This window comes from Crocodylus porosus, unplaced genomic scaffold (genome assembly GCF_001723895.1).
Source record: "Crocodylus porosus isolate Cpor-Errol unplaced genomic scaffold, CroPor_comp1, whole genome shotgun sequence".
Classification (NCBI taxonomy): Eukaryota; Metazoa; Chordata; order Crocodylia; family Crocodylidae; genus Crocodylus; species Crocodylus porosus.
In genome coordinates this window covers 86,165,351-86,189,751 of record NW_017728886.1, presented here as the reverse complement: position 1 = coordinate 86,189,751, position 24,401 = coordinate 86,165,351, and the positions used below count along the sequence as shown (strand labels likewise).

General features: G+C 42.4%; 1 protein-coding gene across 2 annotated transcripts in view; it reads right to left on the bottom strand.

Annotated features, from left to right (window-relative positions):
• Positions 1–320: 320 nt before the first annotated feature.
• Positions 321–24,401, bottom strand: part of BMPER (BMP binding endothelial regulator) — a 220,837-nt gene continuing 196,756 nt past the window's right edge. For both annotated transcript variants that reach the window (XM_019538495.1, XM_019538505.1), the window contains exons 14-15: positions 19,453–19,583; positions 321–2,262 (exon numbers count right to left, since the gene is read on the bottom strand). In XM_019538495.1, coding sequence (XP_019394040.1) covers positions 2,081–2,262; positions 19,453–19,583 — 313 coding nt within the window. In that variant the 3' untranslated portion in view covers positions 321–2,080. The remainder of the gene's footprint in view (positions 2,263–19,452; positions 19,584–24,401) is intronic.

Genomic DNA, 24,401 nt, shown 5'->3' with positions numbered 1-24,401 from the left:
TGTTGACCCCTGGATATCCAGGAGTCAAAAAACCCACACAAAGAAATGTGGAGCAGAGTGGTGCAAGTGGGGACAGTGTGTGCCACTCAAAACTGAAGTCTGGCCAGCCAGAGCCACACTCCGGCTGCCAGCCAGGCTCCAAGTGGTAGGATCACTACTACTGCAGCCCTGTGAGGCCCCTAGGTAAGGCACCAGATGGGGTAGAGCTGGCCCCAGCCTCCCCTACCCCACCCGGGGTAACCTGCCACATTCCAGAGGGCGCGTGGCACAGGCATTCCCCAGGGACAACTAGTAGCAGCACAAACTGGGCTGCTGCTAGTTGTCCCCAGGGAAACAAACATCTACACTCATATGGACACATCCAAAATGACCAAATTAAGGTATTTAAAATTTGGACAAGCATTCATGGAAATCTTTGGTAGTTATTATGGCACAGCATTTGGCATCTTATGATGTCATGATATACGTGCTTACACAACAGCTTCTATTATTATGAGCGGTTTCTATAACTGAAGACTGTGGAACCTGCTTACTCAGACCTAATTGAAATTAATAAAGCCACTTTAAAGTGAAGTAGAATAAAAGTCCTGAATTTTTCTAAGACTCTGTGACATGCAGTTTTAGTTCAAATTGTGAGGCAGTAGCTCTGTGGGAAACAATTATTTCACTATAAATCCAAATTCAACGCCCAAAGAATTGAAGTATTGACTTTACTAGACATCCAATTAAGCTCCCTCACAGGTTTCCAAATAGATTAGACTTGAGAAAGCTATATAGTTTATTTAATAATGGTTGGTCTGTCCCATATGACTGCATTACAATGACTTCAGAAACAAGCAAATCCTGCAAGTTCATGAAGACTGTTGAAACAGCCAAATATGAAAATAAATGTGTTCACCATTTATCATTTTCTACTCTTTTTGTGCATTTGGGGTTTTTTTTAATCTATTTTTGTTTTCTGCTTACAGAGTTATTTAATGAGTTATTAAAAAGGTAAAAGTTATGTAAAAAAGTAACTAACTTTATTTTGACTATGCATGTGCACCGAAATCACATTATGCATGTGAACTTTCAATTCACAGTATTTGTAAGAATATGCCACTGGGCTTTGATTATCATTTTAAGGGATGTATTAAACAATAAAGTTTTAAAACATGTTTAAAGGAGTAAAAGTTTCATGTATTTTTTAAGGATCTGTACTGTCTTTTTCCCAGGTAATACCACATATAACATCACAGATGGGGGTACTTATTAAATATAAGTGGCCATATATGCAATCGGAGCTGCTGGGCACAGGGCACTTTTGAAAATCTGTCCACTGACTCTTTGGTTATGTTCCAAAAAAAAAATCTCTTTACTGGCATTTGGCCATTGAGTTTAGAAATAATTTTTTACAGTGATTCAATAAAGTATCCTTAGCTTTCTCTGCCATCATTAAGCACTGTCACCAATCACTAAGCAGCTCTGAGGTACACACAAAATATTCCCAGATAAATCCTCCATCTCCAGAGGAATGTCTTTCCTGTACAACTATAAATCCAAGGTCTCTGTTGAAACTAATCCGGTCTGGCAATGCTATGGCCCTAGAAAAGTTTCCTGAGAAACTATAAGCTTATGCAATGGCGAAGTCATTCAATAGATTTTCATGCCATTATATTATATTAAAAACACCTGGTTTATTTATACAATGACTCAAATGGCTTATAGATTAGAGTCCTAGAAATAATACATACTTTTTATAGCAAAAAATATACATAGAATAATTCATCCTTCTATGGTATATATAAATTGTGTATATTTGTGTGTAAGTACATAAATATATAAATACATTTCTTGTATTTATATATATGGTGTACTTGTGTATAGATATGTACATCTATGTACACACAGTATATTCTTATTTATCTTTACACATGCTCACGTGTGTATATAGACACGTATAAATACACAGACACACGCATTTTGTGAAGGTGTGTGTACTTTGCAGAATCTGCATACAAACACTGCAGTCCTTCATTGGCTGTGAGTTTCAAAGGTATCAAAGACACCATTATTACAGTCCTTGAAGATAAAACTAACGTCACCGTTGTGGACAGAGGACTGGCTTGATGCATCTTCCTTTGTGAAGCACTAAATTTGCTGGGCAGTGGCAACCTGCAACGCACGGCTTGTTGCATGGACCAATCTCATTCCAGTTGTCACATGTTTTGACACATCCAGGTCCACAGGTGTCATAAACTGCACCATGCTTGCACTGGGTTGCTGAAAGACAGGTTAAAGAAACACACAATGTTACTAATACAAAGTCTGGGTTTAACCATGACATGTCTATTTGCATATTTTCAACTCCAGATATTTAATGGCAAGCTATAGAATCGAAAACAATTACATAACTAGTGCTTTATGAAAAGATTCCACTATATTAAAAGCAACACTGCTTTATACTAGAGATATACATGAATCAAAATCTAATACTGAAACAATCCTGAATCCTGAATTTGAGCATTCCAGGTCAGGGCCTAATAGCATAACCATATCTCTTTCTCTGTACTAAGTGCTGAAACAAAAATCTTGCAGCCAAAGTTCCTCCAAATACTGGGAAAGCGCTCAGTGCCATAGCAATGAAGTTTGGTACCCAGGGCAAACCCCGCAAGCGCTCAGTGCCATAGCAACAAAGTTGTGTGCCCAGGGCAAACCCTGCAGCAGCAGCAGCCCATCCTCACCACATGCACAGATCCAGGGGGCACATTCCCCTCCATGCTTGCCCAGGAGTGAACGCAGCTGCAGGAGCTGCCCTTCCCCTGTTACCCCTCCAGATGAGTCGCACACAGCTGTGTCCCACACCCCACCCTGGCTGGGCAGTGCCTGTTGGCACCCCTTCACTTTGGCACCCAGGGTGGTCGCCCTGCTTACTCCCTCCCCTTTGCTACAGCACTGAAAGCACTAATCTAGAATCAGATTGAGATTTTGTACTGTAAACTCTGCTTTGATCATATATTTGATACACCTTTTCATCTAAGATTCCTGAAGCATTTTACAGAGGCACTTCAGTATTATTGTCTCTGCTTTTCAGATGGAAAAAAAGGGGGGGGGGAAGGGAAATGACTTGCTAAAGTTCATATAAAAATTCAATGACAAAAATAAAAACAGCACATCTTCTGACTCTCAGATACCTCTAAATTGCACTAGCAGTGCTGTATATTATACACAAACAAGGCAATAGTGTTGGTTTATCAGCAACATTGTATGCTGTAAAAAACCTCCAAGGATTTTGAGGTTATACAGTATTCTATCAAAGAACCACAGAGTGTGTGGATTTGTAATTATTCCAGCATGTGTTCTTTTTAGTTGATTTACGTAGTTGACAGTTTATGGATCTCAAGCATAAATGGCCATTGAGAGTTTATCTTAGAGCCTTATGACAGTGCCAAATCAATACTTAAACTCTTAATGTGTTATATACCACTATTTCAGCATGAAGAATAATGCATAGCTCAATAGTGAATTAAAGACTCAGATCTCACCAACACCTAGAATCAGCTCTTGCTATTTAGGAGTTAAGTGGTTGAACTTAAAAGAGGTCTTTCTTCCATTTTGTGAGAAATTAAAGGTCCATCCAGACTTCCTGCAAAGGGCTTCTGTTACAAATAAAGCAGTGCCATTTGCTGTACATACGAGGCTGAGAATTATTACACTTATAAGCTACTCTTATTCAGAAATTCAGTAGGCAGAAATGCTCTTATTAAAATGCAGAAGTTTTTATAACTGTACCGTTAAGGTTGAAGCTTAAACACAGAAATCAAAAACCTAAGGTGTTGATTGATTTTGAACTGGCATAAAAAGATCATCATAGCAATGTCAATTCAGTCAAGTTTCACATGCTATATATTTTACAGTTCCCATCTACCATCTGAAAGAGCAATGTAAAAATGAAAGGAAAGAAGTGAAATGACAAAGGCATTCTTAGTCAGTGCAGGGATTTCAGAGGTGGTATGCTTACGTTATCAAGGAACTGACCTTACAACTAGAACAAATTAATGTAACCACAAGGATCTTTTCCATTACCTGATTTTTGAGAGTATGGCATTTTTAACACTGATGTACTGTGGATGCAGAAACCTATACACTTGAGAAACTTATACAGCTGAGAGGATTTAGATACGTGGCAAGTTTATCTTGGGTAATTTTTCTTTGTTGCCGCTAAAGCAACTCTGCAGGGAGATGGTAAGGAGCAAAGGAAACCCTTCTGATGCTAGGAAACTTCCTGTTGGACTCTTGTGCTAGTTATCTGCTTTTGGTTTGTTTGAAATCTAGGTCTGGCAGACTGGGCTAGAATGCCCTTCAGACTAGTCTGCTAGTGTATGAACTCAAACAGGATTTCTGCAGTCAGAGCAGTAGAGTGCCATATTTTTGCACATAGCATGTCCCTGTATATAGTACACACCCTATTTTTGGAAGGCCTCAAGAAGGGGGGAAAAAACAAAAGAAATTACCTTGGTGTACAGGTAAGTGATTATGGTCTGGGGTCTCTGAGACTGGGGGTGACATGGTGGGGTTATGCACTGGTCCTAAGCCTGCGCACCTCTGGTGCAAAGGCACTGAGGCCACACAATGGGGCCATGCATCACAGGTCCTGGCATGCCAAGTCCAGGACTATGTACTGGCTCTGGGGCTGTGAGCTGAGTCAGACTTGGCATGTGCCTTCAGATTTAGTGTGGGGCCTCAGACTCACTGTGCAGTCCCAGCACCAGCATTGCGGATCACACCCTGCACGTTGTGCAGGATTGGGCCCTGCCACATAACTTGGGTGCAGTATGCCAATTTTGAGTTCACATGCTGAGTCCAGGACCCCATGCTCCAGTCAGTTTCTGAACTTGGACAGCTTGGATCCATGTGTCCCAAACAGAGCAGTCCTGAACTAGTACCAGGCCCACCCCAACACATGACTCTAAAATCTGTACTCAGGGCAGGACCCAGCACTCTGGTCAAGGACCAACCCCACATGTTGGGCTGATCTGGCATGCAATTTTGAGAAGTGGGTCCCCACAGGAAATTTGGTGGTGGGGGGTAGTAGGTGAGAAAGGAGGGAAGAAAGCAGTGGCAGTGTTAATTGCCACAGTTCCTGGAGCTACAGCAATTAACTTTACCACTACTCTAACTTCCCTCTCCCTACCAAATTTTTGGACCTTTGGGGAGCCCATTTCCTCACATACAATACACACTCCATTTCTCCCCAGCTGGTTTTGTAGGAGAAGGTAAGGGTTATATGTGAGAAAATATGGTACAGTATTTTCACTATACCACCGATTAAACAAAGTGAAGTGGAAGGGTTCGAGTCACTTAGGCTATGTGCGAGTCCTTCATAAACATATAGGCTTTCATAAATATATAGGTTGCTAGTGGCTGAAGTGACAAAAGCAGTTGAGGAATGAAGGAAGATAGCTAGCTGACTTCACTAGCACAGGCAGGCAGATGGGTGGGTTTTCTGTGCTCTTACAGGTACTGTACAAGGAAGACCCCGCAGTGTGTGAAAAATAATGCATTGCCAGTGTTGCTGCCAACTCTTCAGGTAGCACCTGCCAGCACCTGTGGGGCATTTGTTCAAACAAAAAACCTGACTTCTACCCAGGTCCAGATTTGACTTAATGGACCGCCTTGCTGCAAGGGTAGGTACTAAATAAGCAGATTCCACCTGTTTCTGCATTCATGAAGGAAGCATGTAAGTGAGCAAGGGGGCTGCTAAAATAGATATATTGACTGTGAAGTGTATAGGAACATGAGAACTTCATCAAATCAATGAAGCAGAAAGAAATGTCCAAAATGGAGGAAGCTAGCTAATACAAGAGGCCTACAATGGCCAGGAGGAAGAGCCAGTTACACCATGTGGAAAAGACTAACTGCTGCCCACCTTACAATGTAGACAGTATTCCACCCTGTTCCTAGATCCCCTATCCAGCACTCTCAAGAACCACTTTGCAGTGTGTGGGCCAAGAGCAGAAGAACAGATTACAATGGCCAGGGAGGAAGACCCATGTTCCCCCCCAGATGTGAGAGGCTTGCCCACCATTCTAAAGGAAGGACACAATGAATGATGGCAGCTGGAGAATTCCTTTTGTGCTGAATGGACACATCTGTCTGTCAACGTGTGCACCACCTACTTGGAGCCAAAGTCTGTGACATCCTGAAAAGGCTGCCAAGACTTATCTGGCTGTCTGGTCACTAACACATGGGTCAGAATCCTATTTCATTTTATGCTCCCAAATGGCAGTTACTCAGACATGTAACTCCCAGTTTTAGTACTTATGCTGTTTGCAATCTTATTCCAAGTGCCGTAAGCTATGCTCTGGCTGGGCAGGTTAATGGCTCTGTACACACGCACCTACGTATAAGTGCCAAAATTGTGGCCTGGCAAAGAAGAGGAGGGCCCTCTCATAATTCAACTGAATAGTCTTGTGGTTAGGTCACTCCCCTAGGAAGCAGAAGACTCGGATTCTAGCTGCCCTTGGGGTATGAACCTACATCTTTTACTTCCCAGTATAATGCTCTAACTACTGCATCTTCTACTTAATATCAGTTGGATAAATTGAAAGGAGAGAAGTGTGGAGATCTCCGTTTACTGCACATTTACTTACTAAATAAATGCACAGTAGCACCTTGTGTAGACTCACCCACTGAGTCAGGCACCTTTGTACTTTGCTCTCTTCCTCCTGGCTCTAGATATCTCCCTCTTTCAGCTGCCCAGAAGTCAACTTCAAAAGGAGCACTGAAAAAGCAACTAGATAATGTCTAACCTGTGGCATGGTAGTTAAAGCACTGTGCTAGAAAGTCAGAGAGAATGGCAAAAGTGACCAGTGATTCTAGATGCTCAATCTGAGTCACCTTAGAAGGGCTTCGTTTTCTAGAAGTGCCTACCTTCTGATAAACAGGTTCCCATTAAGGTGCCTTAGGCCCTGGAATATGTTAAAACAATGGAACCATTGGGATTTCTGGAATTTTCTGCCCCATCCCAAACATCGTGCATCCTCCAGGATGCACATTATTTGAGATGAAGCATAACATTCCTCAGAATCCAATCATGAAACAGGGCTGTCCCCAGACCATTCCCTAGGGATCAGGCAGGGGGAGCCCCAATATTGGGGCTCTCTGAGCTTGGATCTAACAAACAGCTAATTGTCAATCTCAGTCCTGAACACCACTGGGCTGGTTTGAGACCCAGAGCTGAGAAGCAGCTCGATTGTCAGCCCCCACTCCAAACAGTAACAGGTTAGTTCAAGACTTGGGGCTGCCTGGAGCCAGGATCCAATAATAGGCGCTTTGAAGTGACTGGTCATGATGAACCTTTCAGTGCTTGCTGCAACCTCGCAGGTTTGATGCCTTGCCTAGCAGCAAACTTGCTGAGCCTGTATCCTGATTCTGATAGACACTGATTGTCAATAGCAGAACCAGAGCAGCTTGCTTGTCAGCAATGGTACCTAGGCAAGTTCACGTTCCATTTTATGTAGAGCATCTTTGTGGCTGATCTGCTATTTTATGGCACCATAAATTCAATAAACATGTGGCATGTTGCTAATAATAGTGTGGTTAACACATTAATTGCAACATAAATGTAATGTGTGCTTGGGGCCTTAAATTGGACACCTCTAAAAATTAAGACCTTATGTTGTTACTCTAAAATGTTGCTCTAAAGGTATGAATGTTTGATACAGAAAACTGTATAAGTTTTAAAATTCTATACTAAGTACAAACAGTCAAAAATCCTGAGGCTAAATTGATTCAATCTTCACATGTTAGTCTAAGCTGCATAGATTGAACCAATAAGCAAGTGAACAGACATTCACTTTTGGTTCCAAAAATGTAGCCACATGCCTGCGGTGACCCAGGCTAGAAACTGAGGAGTACTAGACCATGCCTCCCTGCTGCGCTGGAGCAAACAGCTTGGGTTAAGGCTAGCCCACTCACTTTCTGAGGGGAGGGTTTACTGGGGAGGTGCAAATCATCCTGGGATGCTGGGGGACTGTGAGTTAACATGAATCGGGAGGGGATCAGGGACAGAAGTTCAATAAACCGCTTTAACCTAAATCAGTTAAGTCTGGTACTACTTTCATCCAGGCTTATCTTAAACTGGTTTTGGTCATCTTGAAAGGAGCTTATGTACACTTAACATCTGCTGTGTTACAGATTCAAACCAGTTTTTAATTACTTATACCAGTCTGTGTAATTTCTGTCCATAGCCTAAGTAATTTGTTTTACAAAGTTTTATTGCAGTAATGTCCAGATCTTCAAGTCCAACTGAAGACTCCATTTGGTGCCACACCCTATGAGTTAGGAAAAAAAGTCATCCCAGGATACCATTTCACTCCCCAACCAGGGGCCATTTTTTCTGTAGAGTAACTGAGAGCAACTGAGAGCAGACTCAACCAATGCTGGTACCACTAATTTGCTGGAACTGTTCTACCTGGTAAGAATTGATGGTTTTCTGCTTGTTAGAAAATGTCACTTTCGTCAAGTCAAAACATATATATTTCCTTCAAATAACAGAAGACAGTAGATATAACTGTCATATTTTCTGTTGCTGTTCATGGTGGAATAAATGGTTATTACTCTGCAAGTGGAAAACTGTAAAGAAAATAGCTGATATTTGCTTAGACATTCTAAATATTGAAATTGTGTGTACTGGGGTATCACGCTCCAGCTGGACTCTGCCAGCTTTACCCAGCAACAGATGCTGCCAAGCACTCTCCTCAGGATCTGGGAAAGCCCCTATTTGTTTTGCTGCATGGCCCCGTCCATGTGCTGGGGAAACCCCGTCCCCTTTGGAAAACCCCACCAATATCTTGGCGGGAAAGATGTAACCAATCGGGGTTTGAGGTTGGGCTTGTCATCTGGCCTATAAAGACTGGGGTGGAGTTTTCCACCCGGGGGGAGAGCGCACAGATGCCAGAGCATCCATGGCTCAGTCAGCTAGCTAGAGCAGAAGCCAGAGCTTCCACCGCTCAGTGGGCATGCCTGGCCAGCTTCCCACGGCTTCTCTTGTCTCTGGAGCAACTGTTTGCTGATCGTTTCTTTCTCATTCTTGGGATAGCCATCATTTTGTTTTACATCCATCCCTTACTCGAACCAGGACGGATCATTTTGTTTTCACTCGTTTAGTCGTTTGCTCGTCCCTCACCCAAACCGAGATCCATCGTTTTGTTTTGCTCGTTCGTCCCTCACCCAAACCGAGATCCATCGTTTTGTTTTCCGTTCTTTCATCTCTTACCTGAACCGGGACAGAATCCGTCCGTGCAGCCACATTCACACCGGTGGTGCGTAAGTGAGAGACTTTGTTTGTCGTTCGTTCATCCCTTATCCGAACCGGGACTGAACCAGGCAGATTCACTGATGTAGATGTGTAACTGCCTGCGCAGCCACATCTACATCAGTGGTGAGTAAGAAAGAGATCAAATAAAAAGAAAATGTTCTGGAACCCTTACGAGTCCTCCTCTCCCTCTCGCAAACTAACATCAGGGGATAGAACCCACTGGGGCAACAGCCGCAACCTGGCTCGCGCCCCGCGCATGGGGAAAAGTGTTGTTTGATTTTTTTCTTTACTAACCATTCAAAAAACCCACCCAAAGTATAAAATGGAGGTAGGCTTCCTATGGATTGTAGCAGTGACTCATTACCACATACACAAAGAAAACATCTTTTGAATTCATTTTGGGGTCTGAATTCTGTTTAAGAAATTGCATGCTGGTGAGGATAATTTAATTAATTTACAAATAAATTATTAATTAATATGGATAATATTTATTAATAAAACAACTTTCATACTCTTTCACATTTTTTCCACTCTTCTAGAACATGTATTATTATTTTTGAATCTTAATCGTGAACCACAATTCCATTACAGTAGGCATATTTTGTTTTCAGCTGTTACGTTTCAATTTTTACTAAAATAAAACAAAATTTGATGTCTAATACAGAGTTTGAGGGCTCTCAAATAGCTGTCTGTCTTAAATTGGCCTCAAGTAGCTCTTCTGCATTCTCAAATCTCCAGACCTTTCTGAAGCAGGAGTTCTTTTTATAAGATTGCAGTGTGCTACTTTTTCTATCCCTGCTGCACAGGTTCTGGTATTTCTAGCGTTTCCAGGATTTATAATCTGGGCATCATTTCTCATCTCTCCGCCCCAGCTTGGCCACCCTTTCAGCAGACCTTTAAGTTCTCTTTACTACCTTCTGCTTAAAATATTGGACATCATTTCACAATAACCCTGTCAATGGAAAGGAGGGAATCAACAATATTGATGGGGGTGGGAAGGTTGGTGTTTTTAATAACTCTGCTTTCAAACAGATTTTCATTTAAAGTGAAGAAATGCCTTCAAAGTATCTCAATATCTCAAAGTTAGAAATGCCTTCCTCAGTATCTCATAGACAACAAACGCTCTGAAGAAAAAATATAGCAGAAATGTCAACAAAAAACCCCATTATTTGAAAACAATCTGTATTTTGAACATAAATTCTCCAGAAGAAGAGAGAAAACCAGGATGACAAAATCAGACACCTGAAAAGTGAATGTCAATGGGAATGATGACACCTGGAATCACCGCTAATAATAACTCTGAATGTTGCCACAAGCAAGTGAGAAGGAGCCAATACCTGGACTAAATGGCCTTCTAAATGCTACTACATGCAGCCCCCTCTTAATAGCTGACTACACTGTGCCTTCCCTTCCTTTTAGCAAAGTCACAGCTCCCCTTCCATATGTAATTACCTCTTTTCCCCAATTCTGAGTCTGAAATGTATGTCTTCAAGCCTCCAAAGACTCTAAGTTAATTTACTGTTTCCCAAGCTTCCCAAACCTTTAGCTTCCCATCCCTGAGCTGCTTCCTTTTCTTCCTCAGCTTTCTAAACATATCTTTCTTTATCATCCCTTGTTTCCACCACCTTCCCATTTTCTCATTTCTTCTCTCAAGTTTAGTCACTCCTTCAGCAAACTTCTAACTTCTCTTATTGAGTCCCTTTTATTTATTTCTTCCTTCATACCGAACCATCCTGAGCTTCTTTCTCTTACTCCATATGTCATCTGATTGCCATAACTACCCTCACAGCTTCTCATTCTCTTCTCAACTCCCCTGTTTCTCACATAATCCCTCACTCCTTTCTGAATACTTCTGGCTTCTATATTGGTTTCACCAGGCAGTTCCTACCATCAATCAGCACTTTTCTTCTGTAACAAATCTTCCACCCACTAATACCTTCTATGAATCTTTCTCTTGATTGACAGCATACATCATATGTGCACTATAAACTTGAAGAGGAGTGAGCATGTGCTACAATATTTGGAAAATGAGTAACAGAAGAATTCACTTTCTGGTTAGGATAAAAAAGGGTGCAGAAAAGAGGACGTATATGTAGCCTTCTGAGCATCCTATTTGGCTGGCAGTCCAGACAACACAAATATTCTAAAGATTATTAGAATGAGCTAAGCATACAGCAGCCTGAGTATAGGATCTGGCAAGCACACAAAACTTAAGTTTTATAACACACAAAAGAATAATTAAAACCTGACTTCACTAATAAGTGTACTCCATTCCCATCAGAACACAACCCTTCCAAATATCCCACTGGCTATGAAATGTCAAACAGGAAATGAAAGTCACAGAATACTAAACTTTTATGACAGATATACTGTTTCATACTTAGAAACTTTTATCCTTAATTAGGACAAAATATTTGCAACAGTAGGGCTGAAAAAAAAGCCAGTTAGAGATTTAAATCGTGATCCTGGCTATTGTTACCATAAGAAGCATAATAACGGAGGCATTTTATTTTTATGAGTCTCTTGCTCAGACCATACCATTTGCTATATAAAATGGGCCACTCTAATACCAGTCAATTATTGTTATTGTATAATGAACTAAAGATCACTTAGGAGTACATGCTCAAACACAAAATACCCATATGCTCAAAGATTTTTGCAAATGGGAAAGGATACAGAATCTCTAGAGATCAGCTAAGTTTTTAAAAAGCATTTAGAAGCATCTTCTCTAAATGTTAATGGAAGGTATGTGTCTAAATCCCCTCAAAATATTCTTGCAAGGACTATTTTAGCAAAACAGTAGGAAAATGGCGAAAAAAAAATATTTGTGTGGACAGCTCCTATTAAAGAAGCTCCTTTCATTGAAGCTTGCATGGAATCATAGCATGGAATCAGGGGTCCTGGCAACCCCACTTGTCAGATTTCCTTGCTGGTGGAGACTCTGGAGGCCCAGGGGAGGGAGCTCCAGGAGGAGATGAACAGGCTGTGTGTTATCAGGGAGCACAAGGCGGAGATCAACGCTTACTGCGAGGCCCTGCACCCAGAGAAGGACACCATGGAAACCAGGCAGAAGAACGGGCTTGAGCAGGATGACCCAAAAGATGGCAGGTGGAAGTTGGTCACTTCAGGCCCGAAGCCACGTGGCACATCAGTTGCTCCACCAATAGCTCTGCACCATAGCTATGCAGCTGTCACAACATTCATGGATGGGGCATCTGTGTCCTCTGCACTGCAAACAAGACAGGAACAGCTGCCCCTACCAAGGAAGCAACAAAGGGTGATTGTCGTGGGAGACTCCCTCCTGCAGGGCACAAAAGAAGCCATTTGCCATTCAGACCCTCTTGCTCAAGAGGTCTGCTGCCTTTTAGGAGCCAGGATCCAAGATGTTACGGAAAGGATCCCTAAGCTGGTCCACCCTACAGACCACTACCCCATGCTCCTTGTCCATGTGGGCAGCAATGATATGGCAAGAAACAGCCCTGGGAGAATCGTGGGTGACTACAAGACAATGGAGGCAAAGCTCAAGGAACTAGGAGCACAAGTGGTCTTCTCCTCAATCTTCCCAGTCAGGGCCTAAGCCCAACAAAAGGAGGAATGCATTGTAGAGGTTAACCAAAGACTTCGCAGATGGCATCACCACATAGGCTTCAGATTCTTTGACCTTGGCCTGCAGTTCAGTGGCTGTGGTCTACACACAAGAGATGGTATTCAACTCACAGGCAGAGGGAGCAAGCTCTTTTCTACAAGAATCACCAACTTGCTGAAGAGGGCTTTAAACGAGGCATGTCTGAGGGAGAGGGAGGAGGTTCCACTGTTTTACAAGGATCCGCTGCTGAACATGAATCCTCTTCCCATAATGACTCAGGAGAGGGCATTGAAGGTAAGCACCAACACCCTAAGATACTCACACAATGACAGAAAAACTGAGGCAATCAGAGGGGAACTTAGGTGCCTTTATGGAAATGCCAGAAGCTTGGGCAACAAGAGGAGAATGATAAGGCATTCTCCAGGGAATTGACTGATGCAGCCAGAACTAAAGACCTGATTGTCATGGGTGACTTCAACTACCCTGACATCTGCTGGGAGGACCATTTGGCCGGCTCCAGCAAGTCAGCCAATTTCTTGGCAGCTATCAGTGACCTGTTCCTGTTACAGCTTGTCAAAGGACCAACTAGGAGTAAAGCCACTCTGGACTTAGTGTTTACTAAAGGGGAAGACATGGTAAGGGACCTGAAGATTGGAGGTAAATCATGATCTGATTAGGTTCACCATCCACTGGCAGGGTAGGATCCCAATTAGTAGAACAGAAGTCCTAAATTTCAGAAGGGCAGACTTCAACAAACTCAGGAGGCCAGTTAGAAAGGCCCTCAGGAACCAGCAACTGGATGATTTGGGAGTTCAGGAGCAATGGTGCCTCTTCAAGAGAACAATTCTCACTGCCCAAAAAGAGGCCATTCCCACACTATCAAAGAGTGGGAAAGTAATACCAAGAGACTCACTTGGCTCAACAGGGACACCAGAGAACTTTTGAAAAAGAAAAGAGACACATATAATCAATGGAAAAAGGTTCAGCAACCAGAGAAGTGTTCACTTATATAACCAGGGTCTGCAGGTATGAGATGCAGAAAGCCAAGGAATGCATGGAGATCAAGCTGTCATCCAATATAAAGGACAACAAAAAGTCCTTCTACAGGTACATGGGGAGCAAAAAGGAAAAAAAAAAAAAAAAATCAAGCGCCATTGCGGGACCCCTACTGAATATGAAGGGACAGCCCACAGTTGACCCCCATGAAAAGGCTGAGCTCCTAAATGAATACTTCACATCTGTATTCCAGAAGGCTAATAGGAGCTAAGCACCCATCCAGAGGCCCAGAGAACATGGGGAAGTCTATAGACAACATGAAATCAGTCCTGAACAGGTACGGGTCCTCTTAGAACAACTGGATGTTTTCCAAGTTCTCTGGGCTAGATGACCTACATCCAAGAGTCCTGAAAGAACTGGCTGAACTCATAGCAGGGCCCTTGGCAAAGATAACTGAAAAGTCATGGAACTTGGGAGTGGTCCCAGACAACTGGAAGAGGGCCAACGTGGTGCCCATCTTTAAGAAAGGGAGGAGGGATGAAACTGCAAAATACAGATGGGTCAGTTTGACTTCGGTCCTTGGAAAAACTTTTGAAAAAATTGTTAAAGAGGCCATCAACCACATGCTTGTAACTGGCAGGATATTAAGAAACAACCAGCATGGCTTTGCAGATCATACCTGACAAACCTGGTGTCCTTTTACAGCCAGGTAATTAACCAGCTGGACAAGGTTCATTAGGTAGACAGCTTTTACTTAGATTTCAGTAAGGCCTTTGATTCTGTCTCCCATGAAATTTTCTCAGTCAAACTGGAGGGTGCTGTCCTGGACCAGCCTCCAGTGAGGTTTGTGGATAACCAGCTTAGAGTCTGGTCCCAGAGAGTTTTAATCAATGGGATGGCCTCATTCTGGAGGACTGTCTCCAGTGGTGTCCATGGATCGGTTCTTTGACCCATGCTTTTTAACATATATGTTAACAACTTGGATAAGGGGGTGGAATGATCTATGATTAAGTTTGCAGATGATACCAAGCAGTGGGGAAATGCGGCCATAACAAAAGACAGGGTAAAGATCCAGGATGACCTTGACAGACTGGTTCTATGGACTGATCGGAATCTGATGAGGTTCAGAGAAACGTGCTGGGTACTTCAGGTAGGAAGAACCTTCACACAGCTATAGGATAGGCAGTAGCCCACAGGCTGGCACAGCATCTGACCGGGACCTGGGGTTACAATAGACCACAAGATGAATATGAGCCAACAGTGTGAGGAAGTCATCAGCAGGGCAAATAGAACTCTGGTGTGCATCAGCTGATGTGTTGCCAACAGGTCCAAGGAGGTGCTTCTCCCTCTCTACTCAGCATTGGTGACCTCAGCTGGAGTACTGTGCCCAGTTTTGGGAGCCGCACTTCAAGAAGGATGTGGGTAAATTCAAGAGGGTGCAGAGAAGGGCCACCTGCATGATTAGGGGCTTAGAGTATAGACCCTATGAGGAGAGACTCCAGGAGCTGGGCTTGTTCAGTCTGGGTAAGAGGAGGCTGTGAGTTGACTTGATAGCCGCTTACAAATATGTCAGGGGGGAACACCAGGATCTGGGGGAGCAATTCTTCAGGAAGGCAACCCTTGGGGGGAAAAGGACCAATGGTCACAAACTAATAGGGGGAAGATTTAGACTGGACATAAGGAAGAACTTCTCCATAAGGGTAACTAGAACTTGGAACACGCTCTCAGCAGAGGTGGTGCCGTTGCCATCCTTGGCAGTGGTCAAGAGGAAGCTGGAATAGCACCTTGTTGAGCTAGTCTGAGCTCTTTAACTGCTGGGCTATGACAGGGGACTGGACCCGATGACCTTACAGGTCCCTTCTGGTCCATTGACTCTATGACTCTAAAAGTAGGGTTGGAAGAGAATGCAAAAGGTCATCTAGTCCACCCCCATGCTGAAGGCAGGATCATCCCTATCCAAACTAGCCTATACAAATCCTTGTCTAACTTATTTGTGAAGGAGTGAGAGAGAGCAAACAAAAGCCCCAAGGTACTTTACACGCTGAGCAGGGGAGGTCAGGAGAAAAAAAGCAGCCAGCAGCAACAGGCAGGGAAAGTGAAAACAAACAACCCTAACAGCATGGAGGGCTGGCAGGGTTGCAGCTGCAGACCGGAAGAGAAGGGAAACATTCACCACACTTTTGGAGCAGCATCTTGCTCAGGATTGGAGGGAGGCTGCTCAGGTATTTCTGGCCCCAGAGAAGGGTAGAGGGGGGTAAGTTCCCTGCAAGCTGCAGAGAGAGGAGAGGCTGAGCATGTCCCTGCAGGCAAGGGTTGCGAAACTTGCCAGAGAAGAGGACAAAGGAAATGTTGTTCAAGGTTAGAGCCTTGCTGCATATGGGACGGATCCTATTGGGACTGTGAATGTTCACGAGTAAGCTGGGCAGGCCTATGCAGAACAGTGACTGGACTAATTGATTTGTTTTCTGTTGTGATTGGGATATGAGAGCCTGACCCCAGGTGAGGGGAACATGGACTGAGCCTGGCAAAGAGACTGAGAGCAGTTAGGGGCGTTTTGGAGGGGGGGTGGTTTCCTTTTTTTGGATTTTTGAGCACAGGCCAAGGCCAGCCCATAATAGACTAACAGGCAGTACTACGACTTGGCTGCAGAGAACTTCAAGTACCATCTAAAGAGGCTAGGCTGGGGTAAAGCAGAGGTTTGGAGCCCCACAGAAGGAAACAGGGATTGAGACAAGGTAGGATCACCTCAGGCACTGCCTCCTAGGAATATAATTTCATGGAAGTCGTGGCAGGAAAGAAACACAAGATCAACTTCCTGGCAGACCAGGTGATCCAAAGCTGAGGTCCACCCTGTCACCACCCGTATGAAAATGAACTCAGGGCAGTGGTAACAAGCCCTACAACACCTACAGCCATCACAATATTCTTAAAACTTCACAAACAACCCCACTACACAACTGCCAGGCATATTGTTCCAAAACGGCAAGAATGCCTTAACTTACTGCAAGCAAAGCAAGAGGACAAGGCCACAGTTAATGTCCTGCCACTACAAGGCCAGGAAGTGGTTGTTGAAAGCCTGTATTAGTTTCCCATTTGTATCAGAGGATCCTTTAATCTCTCCGAATCAAATCAGAACCCTCCAAATCGATTCGGAGAGATTCAGAAAGATTCAGAGATTCAGACAGAGACAGCTTTAAATGTTTTTTCTACATACCTCTAGGTAGCAGGGGCTCATGAGTAATGTGATGCTGGGGCACACAGAGTGTCCCACAGAAGTGCGGCGGCTCCCCAGAATGCTCAGCAGCATAACTGGAAGTGTATCAGAATCTCTTCCAGTCCACTTCTGTGTCCACCAGGGAGTGCGTAGAGGGGCGCCCACCCCCCCCGGCTCTGTGACTGGTGCTTCCTGGGTCTGGGGGGGAGGGGAGGCCCGGTGCACTCCCCAGCAGACCCGAAAGTGGACCAGAACTACTTCTTGTCCACTTCTGGGTTTGCCGCTTGTTGGGGATCACCGTCCCCTGTGGACCTAACATTTAACAGACACTGCCTGCCACTTGCCTAGGGTGTCATCAGCTATAATTGGGGTCTCACACGTGTACGTTTTTCTGCCACAACTTGATATTAATGGAGTTGGTTCAGATGCCTTTACGTGTAGTCCAATTATGAGTCTCCCCAGCGTCTCGCGAGGTCCCGAGTTTCTGAGGGCTCCGCCACACCTACCCGTTCCACCGGGTGGTGGCCAGCTGGCTGGTCCGGCCACATATCCTCAATTCCTCCCAGATAATCCACAAAAGAAAGGTCAATCAAAACAAACGTGACAACTGAGAAGGCTCCCCTGATCCGAGTAGCTGCTCCGTCTGTCTGCAGCCACTTTCCAACTCAAACTTGACCTTCGAGGGGTCAAGCACCCCTTTGTTGGCTCTCTGAGAGCTCCCCTGTAGGGCTTGATGAGATTCCTTTTTAACACCTTAAGTTCACTATTGGACTGTACCCCTATTACAGGCACTATGGTACCCCAAAGTCAATGGTGTCCCTCTGTTAGGGTTATTACGGTACCCTTCTCCAACCGGGCTCAGCCAGCTCCGTGGTAAACAAACAGTTCTACTCCCCAGGGGTCAGCAAACTGGGGTTTTGCTCTCTGCCAGAGGCTCCTACCAGCGTTCTACGTGGCTTTCAGCGTTCCCTGCGGTGTGCGCCAGCGTGCTCCACCTCCTCTTCCTCCTCTTTCCGGTTCTGTGTTGTTGCCGCTTTCCGGTCCCGGACTCTTCTTCATACCGGCGCGGGGAAATAGTGGCCCCTCCCTTCCCGACACACCTGGGTAAGGGGAATTTCTGCCGGGCTCCTTGGGGCTGTGGACCTGGGGCCGCTGACTCTCGCTTAGCCTGGGAGCCTTGGAGCCTGCTGGCTCCTTCTCTCTCTCACACCACTAAGCACATGGAGGGCCCCCACACACTCATGTGGAATGCTCCATCTACCCCAGCGTCACAAGCCACGCTGGTACCTCAACATATGTAGAAAAAACTTTTAAAGCTGTGTCTATGGCCAAAAAGCTGATTCTCTGAATCAGCATGAAATCTTCAGACTTGGATTCGGTCGAATTGAATCGGGGACAGCAATCCGAATCAATGAATCAAATAACTGTCCCTGATTCAGGCTGAATCCAAATCCAAATTGAAACGGGCCCACTTCGCATGCCCCTAATAGGCACTCAAAGTTTTCAGGAACAATTAGTTAAATATATTCTGCCCCATTAATCAGCCCTCTTATGTCTGTTTGCTTTTATTAAAAGGAAATTAAAGACAAAAAGAGAGACAATGAGTCAGTCATTCAATTACCAGGAGGAACCACAGAATAACAACTGTTCAACTAGCACAGAGTGCCCTTCCCTCATCTTTTCAAGCTATCATCAATTGTTTTACATATATCTGAAGAAATTTCAGGATAATCTAATGCCATTATGTAATGACCAGAAGCAACAGGTCCATCATTAAGGGAAATAGTCATCTGTAATAAAGTATCCTTAAATGCCCATGACCACATGACACTACTTTCTGTGGAAATAAATTACTTAGAACTATTTGCAATTAACACAAAACTAAATACATAGGAACTTTGCCTCAGTGACCAAAATTAATGCAGATTAGCACAATATATTCTTACCACAGGTGCTCTTGCTTGCAATATAGCTATAATAATAATAGGTAGACAGAGAAATAGCTGTACTTTCACAGGAGGACAAAAGAGTTGAAACATTATCTGTAATTGTCTGCAATCTCTGAACCAGAGCAGTAAGCATTTTCCTCATTGTGGCTAAAACAGAGGTGACTGGTAGAGAGGTTTGTAATAGTGTTTTTAGTGGAATACTTCGAGGATTCACTTGCTGAAAAATGTTTCCTGGTAAGTGCTTTCTTCCTTACTAAGAATACAGCCTCACTGTTCAGCAAAATCCATTCTGTTAGTCATTTATTGCTTTCTATTCTTTTTTCCCCAGAAAAAAAACTGTGAGCTACAGGTTTCTTTCTTCCAAGCTATGCACTAAATTGCAATGAAGCCATAAGAGGGTGCTTACCTGCACAGTTCTGCTCAGGTTTCCATTGAACTTTGATACCTTCCCTCTGACAGGTCCGGGCATAGGCAAGGAAAGATTCGCAGTAGCAGTTTTTGTGAACTGGGCACTCACACATGTCTGTCACACAGGACCTGCAAAACACAGCCCAAAAATGAACAATAAATGGTTTAACAAGTAGTTATTTTTTGAAACCATCTCTTTTTATGATCACATAATAAAGTCTAAAGATACAAAAACCTACGCTTACAGTAAAACAGCAAACAAGCTAAAAACTTTTCAGCTCCCAAATCCATATGGTTGATCTCATCTCTGGTGTTCTGCTAAATTCTAAATTCTATATGCTGAAAACTCCTGACTACACCAATGGGAGATTTAGGAAAAAGTAGAGAGCACAAAATGGGAGTCAAGACTTGTTATGCCATAGGGATCAAGGGCTGCAAGCAGCAATTATGGAGCAAGGCAAAAACAATTTGTATCAAATGCCATTTTTTTGGTCTCAGTAAAGGATACAGGCTCCATTTTCATTTCCCAGAAGAATATTTATTGCAACAATGTCTGGAGGAATTCTGAACTTTAAGAGAATTATAAAAGAGCAATTGTGACATGGAGTAACTGAACAGTTAATATGCTCTGAAAACACCCAGGTCACTTGTAATACAACCACCCTATTCTACTGAGTAAAACAGATTAACCACAAAGAATGCAGTAAGTAAAACTGCTAATGCGTATGCCACCACTCACAATTAGCTCATCAAGCATATATACCTATCTGGCACAGGCTGGAACTATAGAAACTGGCAAAAGGCAATGGGTTTGTAAGCTGCAATTTGGGTCTTCTCTAAATTATTAAAATGTGCTGGAAACATTAAAAGGCTAACTTTCAGAAGTGCTGAAATATTCACATGGAGTCAATGGCAGTTGACAGTTTGTGGGGATGACCTTGGCCATCTCTGAAAATCAGGTCATAAATATCTCCACTGTTTTTTTAGGACCAAATTACGCAAGCGTTGGTCTGTAAGCGTGGAGGTCCATGTACTGTTTCCCATTACCCTTAAGAAAAGAAATAAATACCTTAAAAAGCATGTGAAAGTCACAAACCTTCCAGGAGTTCCCTCAGGGGAGGAAAAAGATTTAAGTCATAACTGAGGCTTTTACATCCATTTCCCTTGTTTTGAAGGAAAGCATATTCATATTTAGGCACCTGAGCTTGAATAGTGTAGCTAATGGCCTGATTTTTGGAGAGGACTTACAAATCAATAGTAGCTGCTTGCACCCAGGTACTTCTTAAAAATGCAGAGCAAATATACCATACTTTTAACTAAATATACCATACCATACTAAACAGACCAACACTTGCACCCAGGTACTTCTTAAAAATGCAGAGCAAATATACCATACCTTGTTTCATTAATCAACTGATATGGGCCACATTTGCAAAATTTAGTTCCAGATCCACTTAAGAAGTTGGTGATCTCTACATATAGTGACCAAAAGAACATAAACACCACCTACAATCGACAACTCAGGAGCACTGTTTAGCTTTAACACCTGGCAAAATGCTTAGAGGTCCTTGGAAAGCTTACCTACAAATGTCAAGATTATTCCTTCCAACCACGGACAAGGTGTGAGTATCACTAGAAGTGCTTTTTTAACTTGTCAGCGGTCTTTAACTTGTCTGAGGCACCCAACATTTCAGTAACTTTCCATTATTTTTGCACTTGACATTTCTGTTGGATGGTTCCTATGACATTTTCATGACCTTTAAATAACTTCTTGCTATCACCAAAGCATGAAATTATCCAAAAACTCACTATAACAAAAATACAGTTAAAGCAATTATGTCAAAAATACTTGTGGAACTGTTAGATAAAAGTTCCTTCGTATAGTATTTGTGTGTGTGTACACACATATATACATACACACATGTAAATTTATATCTATGTACACACACACATATGTATGTATGTGTAAATATATACATATGTGTATATATAGAGAGAAATATATGGATATTGCATTGCATTTATCCATATATATAATATAATATCCATATATTCTCTCTTTCCCCCTCCCTATATATACATTTTATTTATATATATATAATGCATATGTCCATATATGTACATAACTAACTAGCTAGCTAGGTGCAATTGATTTACATTGAATATAATGGGCATATAATGGGCAAGACTAATGATCTCATTTGAATACTTTCTTTTATTGAATGTATTTATTATTTGGCTTCCTGTTTGGCTTCATTATAGGTTCATTCATGTCTTTCAGAATGGCATTTGTTGCTCTATCTGTTCCATAATGTCTGGTCTGAACAGAGCTGAAAAGCTTACAAGAGGGAACAGGTTCATCTCCAATTTGGTTCTCATATGATTTATGAAATGTGTTTCCCCTGATGCATATCATCCTACCACAGTATGCCTACAATTCTTTGCTTATATCTCATAGCAACATGCTGCTTGCATCAAGCACTGCTATCAAACCTAAATGGTTTTATATTCCCCGTATCATATGTGAGGCATACATCCCAGTTCACAATGCTGCAGATGCCTACTGAGCTAATGTAGGAAATTCCTGTTGCAGAGAGAATCAGTTATATTCCCCGCAGATCCAGTATCATATTAAGAAAGAGTTTTATTCTCTCTTAGTCACCTATTGGCCTCTTGGACCAACCAGGTCTACCATTAACTTTGGCTATTCTCTATTGCAATTTTATTATTATTGATACCCAGGGCACTGAAGCAAGGCAAGAAGGATCATACTTTCCAGTGGCAGGCTGGTCATGTGTTTGAGAGCATAAAAATTAAGGAGCTTCCTACTCCAACACTTTCTGGCCACTGAGAAAATAATATCAGTTCTATAACTTTAAACTGAAATCTCCAGGCATAAATGGTCTAAATAAGCCAGGCCCAAAACTCAAATTTCAAACACCCACAGATGCTGGAGAGGTTTGGTTCACAATCAAAATTTCTAGTTCTGCCTGAATAAGACCTGCTTTTAAAAGTATCAAACCTCTTAGAAGTAGCATTAAATGTTCCTGATGTAAAGCAGTCCAGTAGTGTAAATTTTCTGATTTATTTCACATGTATTGGCTTCATGTTTTTTTCTTCACTTCCCTTAGGTGAACAGCTCCTGGGAACAGCTCTTAGATCTGATGCAATCTTCAAAACACTGAAGGTGTAGGGTCTAGCGTGTTTGTTAATTTTTATTGCCAATTATTTTATTTTAAATAAATACAGGATTGAAAGTAAAGGAAACTATGTGCAAGAGCAAAGATCAATTAACAATCCAACATTAAAATAAAAAGTTTTTCTAATTTAATTTCTTATTAGTAGAAATCATGAAATAATGGTAAAATACATTTTAATTTTTTGAAAATAACTTTGAAAGCCACAAGGGAGAAATTGTTTGGTCTGTTACATAGCAGAGATGCAGTCACTGCTTCCCTCTAGTGATCCCAGGTGGGAACACCAGCCAGTCACATTGCTTGATTCAGAGGACAGTAATATGAGAGAACTTCCTAGAAGCAAAATGGTGATTATTCTCTAGAGGTAAGCTCCTGACAGAAATATAGCCATTGCAAAAGTTTTAGAAAAATCTATTTCCTTCTTATATTTCATTAACATTCTTACTTTCTACCTGGCTAAATTCCCATAAGGAGGATGGCAGAGGACATTTAAATACAGTTAAAGCTGTGTTATCCAGCATCCATGGTTAAATGGAGAGTGCCAGTTAATTTAATATGCCGGTTACCTGAGAAGTGTCTTCGCCTGTTCAGGCTGCCGCCCTTCATGCCGTGTCCAGTCCCTGGCATCAGTGTGCCAGGGGACAGGGAGGAGGGCCCCACACAGGCTGCTTTGCCCTGGGCCGTGGTCTAAAGTCAGCGAAGTGGGACTCAGCAAAACTGGAAGTGCCACAGTGGGACTTCCAGTTTCGCGTTTGCCACGTCATTTGGCATGCTGGTTAATACAGCATGCCAGTTAATAAAGTGCCGGATAACACAGCTTTTACTGTAATTAACTAAATAATGGATTCTGTGCACACAACAGTCCGGAACCTACTCAGTCTTAAAAATCTTTGGGAAGTTGATATTTTTTAATTTTCCTTTTTAAATTTTACTGTGACCTGCTTTCTTTTTACTTCGCTCTAATGAATGACTGCTTGCAAAATTCTGCTTTTTACCATTACTCCCTGCTTCTTTATTCCTCCTGTGAATCTAGAAAATAAATTATGACATGATGAGAAGCCCTTCACGTGCACATATCATAAGGCTAGAAGAGAGCAGTTTCACCCAAATTCCACATATCCTTGGAATTACACTGACAGTACAAAGTATTATAATGATTATATACTAATAGTAGAGCAACTGCTGTTCAGTCATGTGTTTGAATTCTATTCCAACATTAAAAACTTTCTTAAGATGGACATAAAATAAAGATGCCATATTAATAATATAAAGGGGAAGATATTACCAGAATACTGTAAAAATTCTATAACCAAACCAGGATATTCAGAGTTAAGATTCCACATACATGTTATCCAAAGTTGCTAAGATAAGGAAATATTGTTAAGGCACCTAAACAGTCTTAAATATCCTCTATTCTGACACCAAATAATAATAATGACATTTTTTAAAAGGCATGTTCGTGTTTGTGCTCCCACAGTAATTAACATTCATTTTAAAGGCACATTTGTTTTTCTAAAAATGTTTTCTATTTCATGATGATAGCCCCATCTCTCCCCATACACCCATGCACACCCAGTTTCTCCACCTTTAGCAACCGTGAAAATCCTACAAGGGTCAAAAAGGGCAGTGCAAGGAGTTAGGAAACATCTCCCTGATGACACCTAAGATGCCTAAAATGAAGAAATCTGTACTGTTGAAAAAGGAAAGCATTTTCTTGTAATACATGCATACATACATACATACATACATA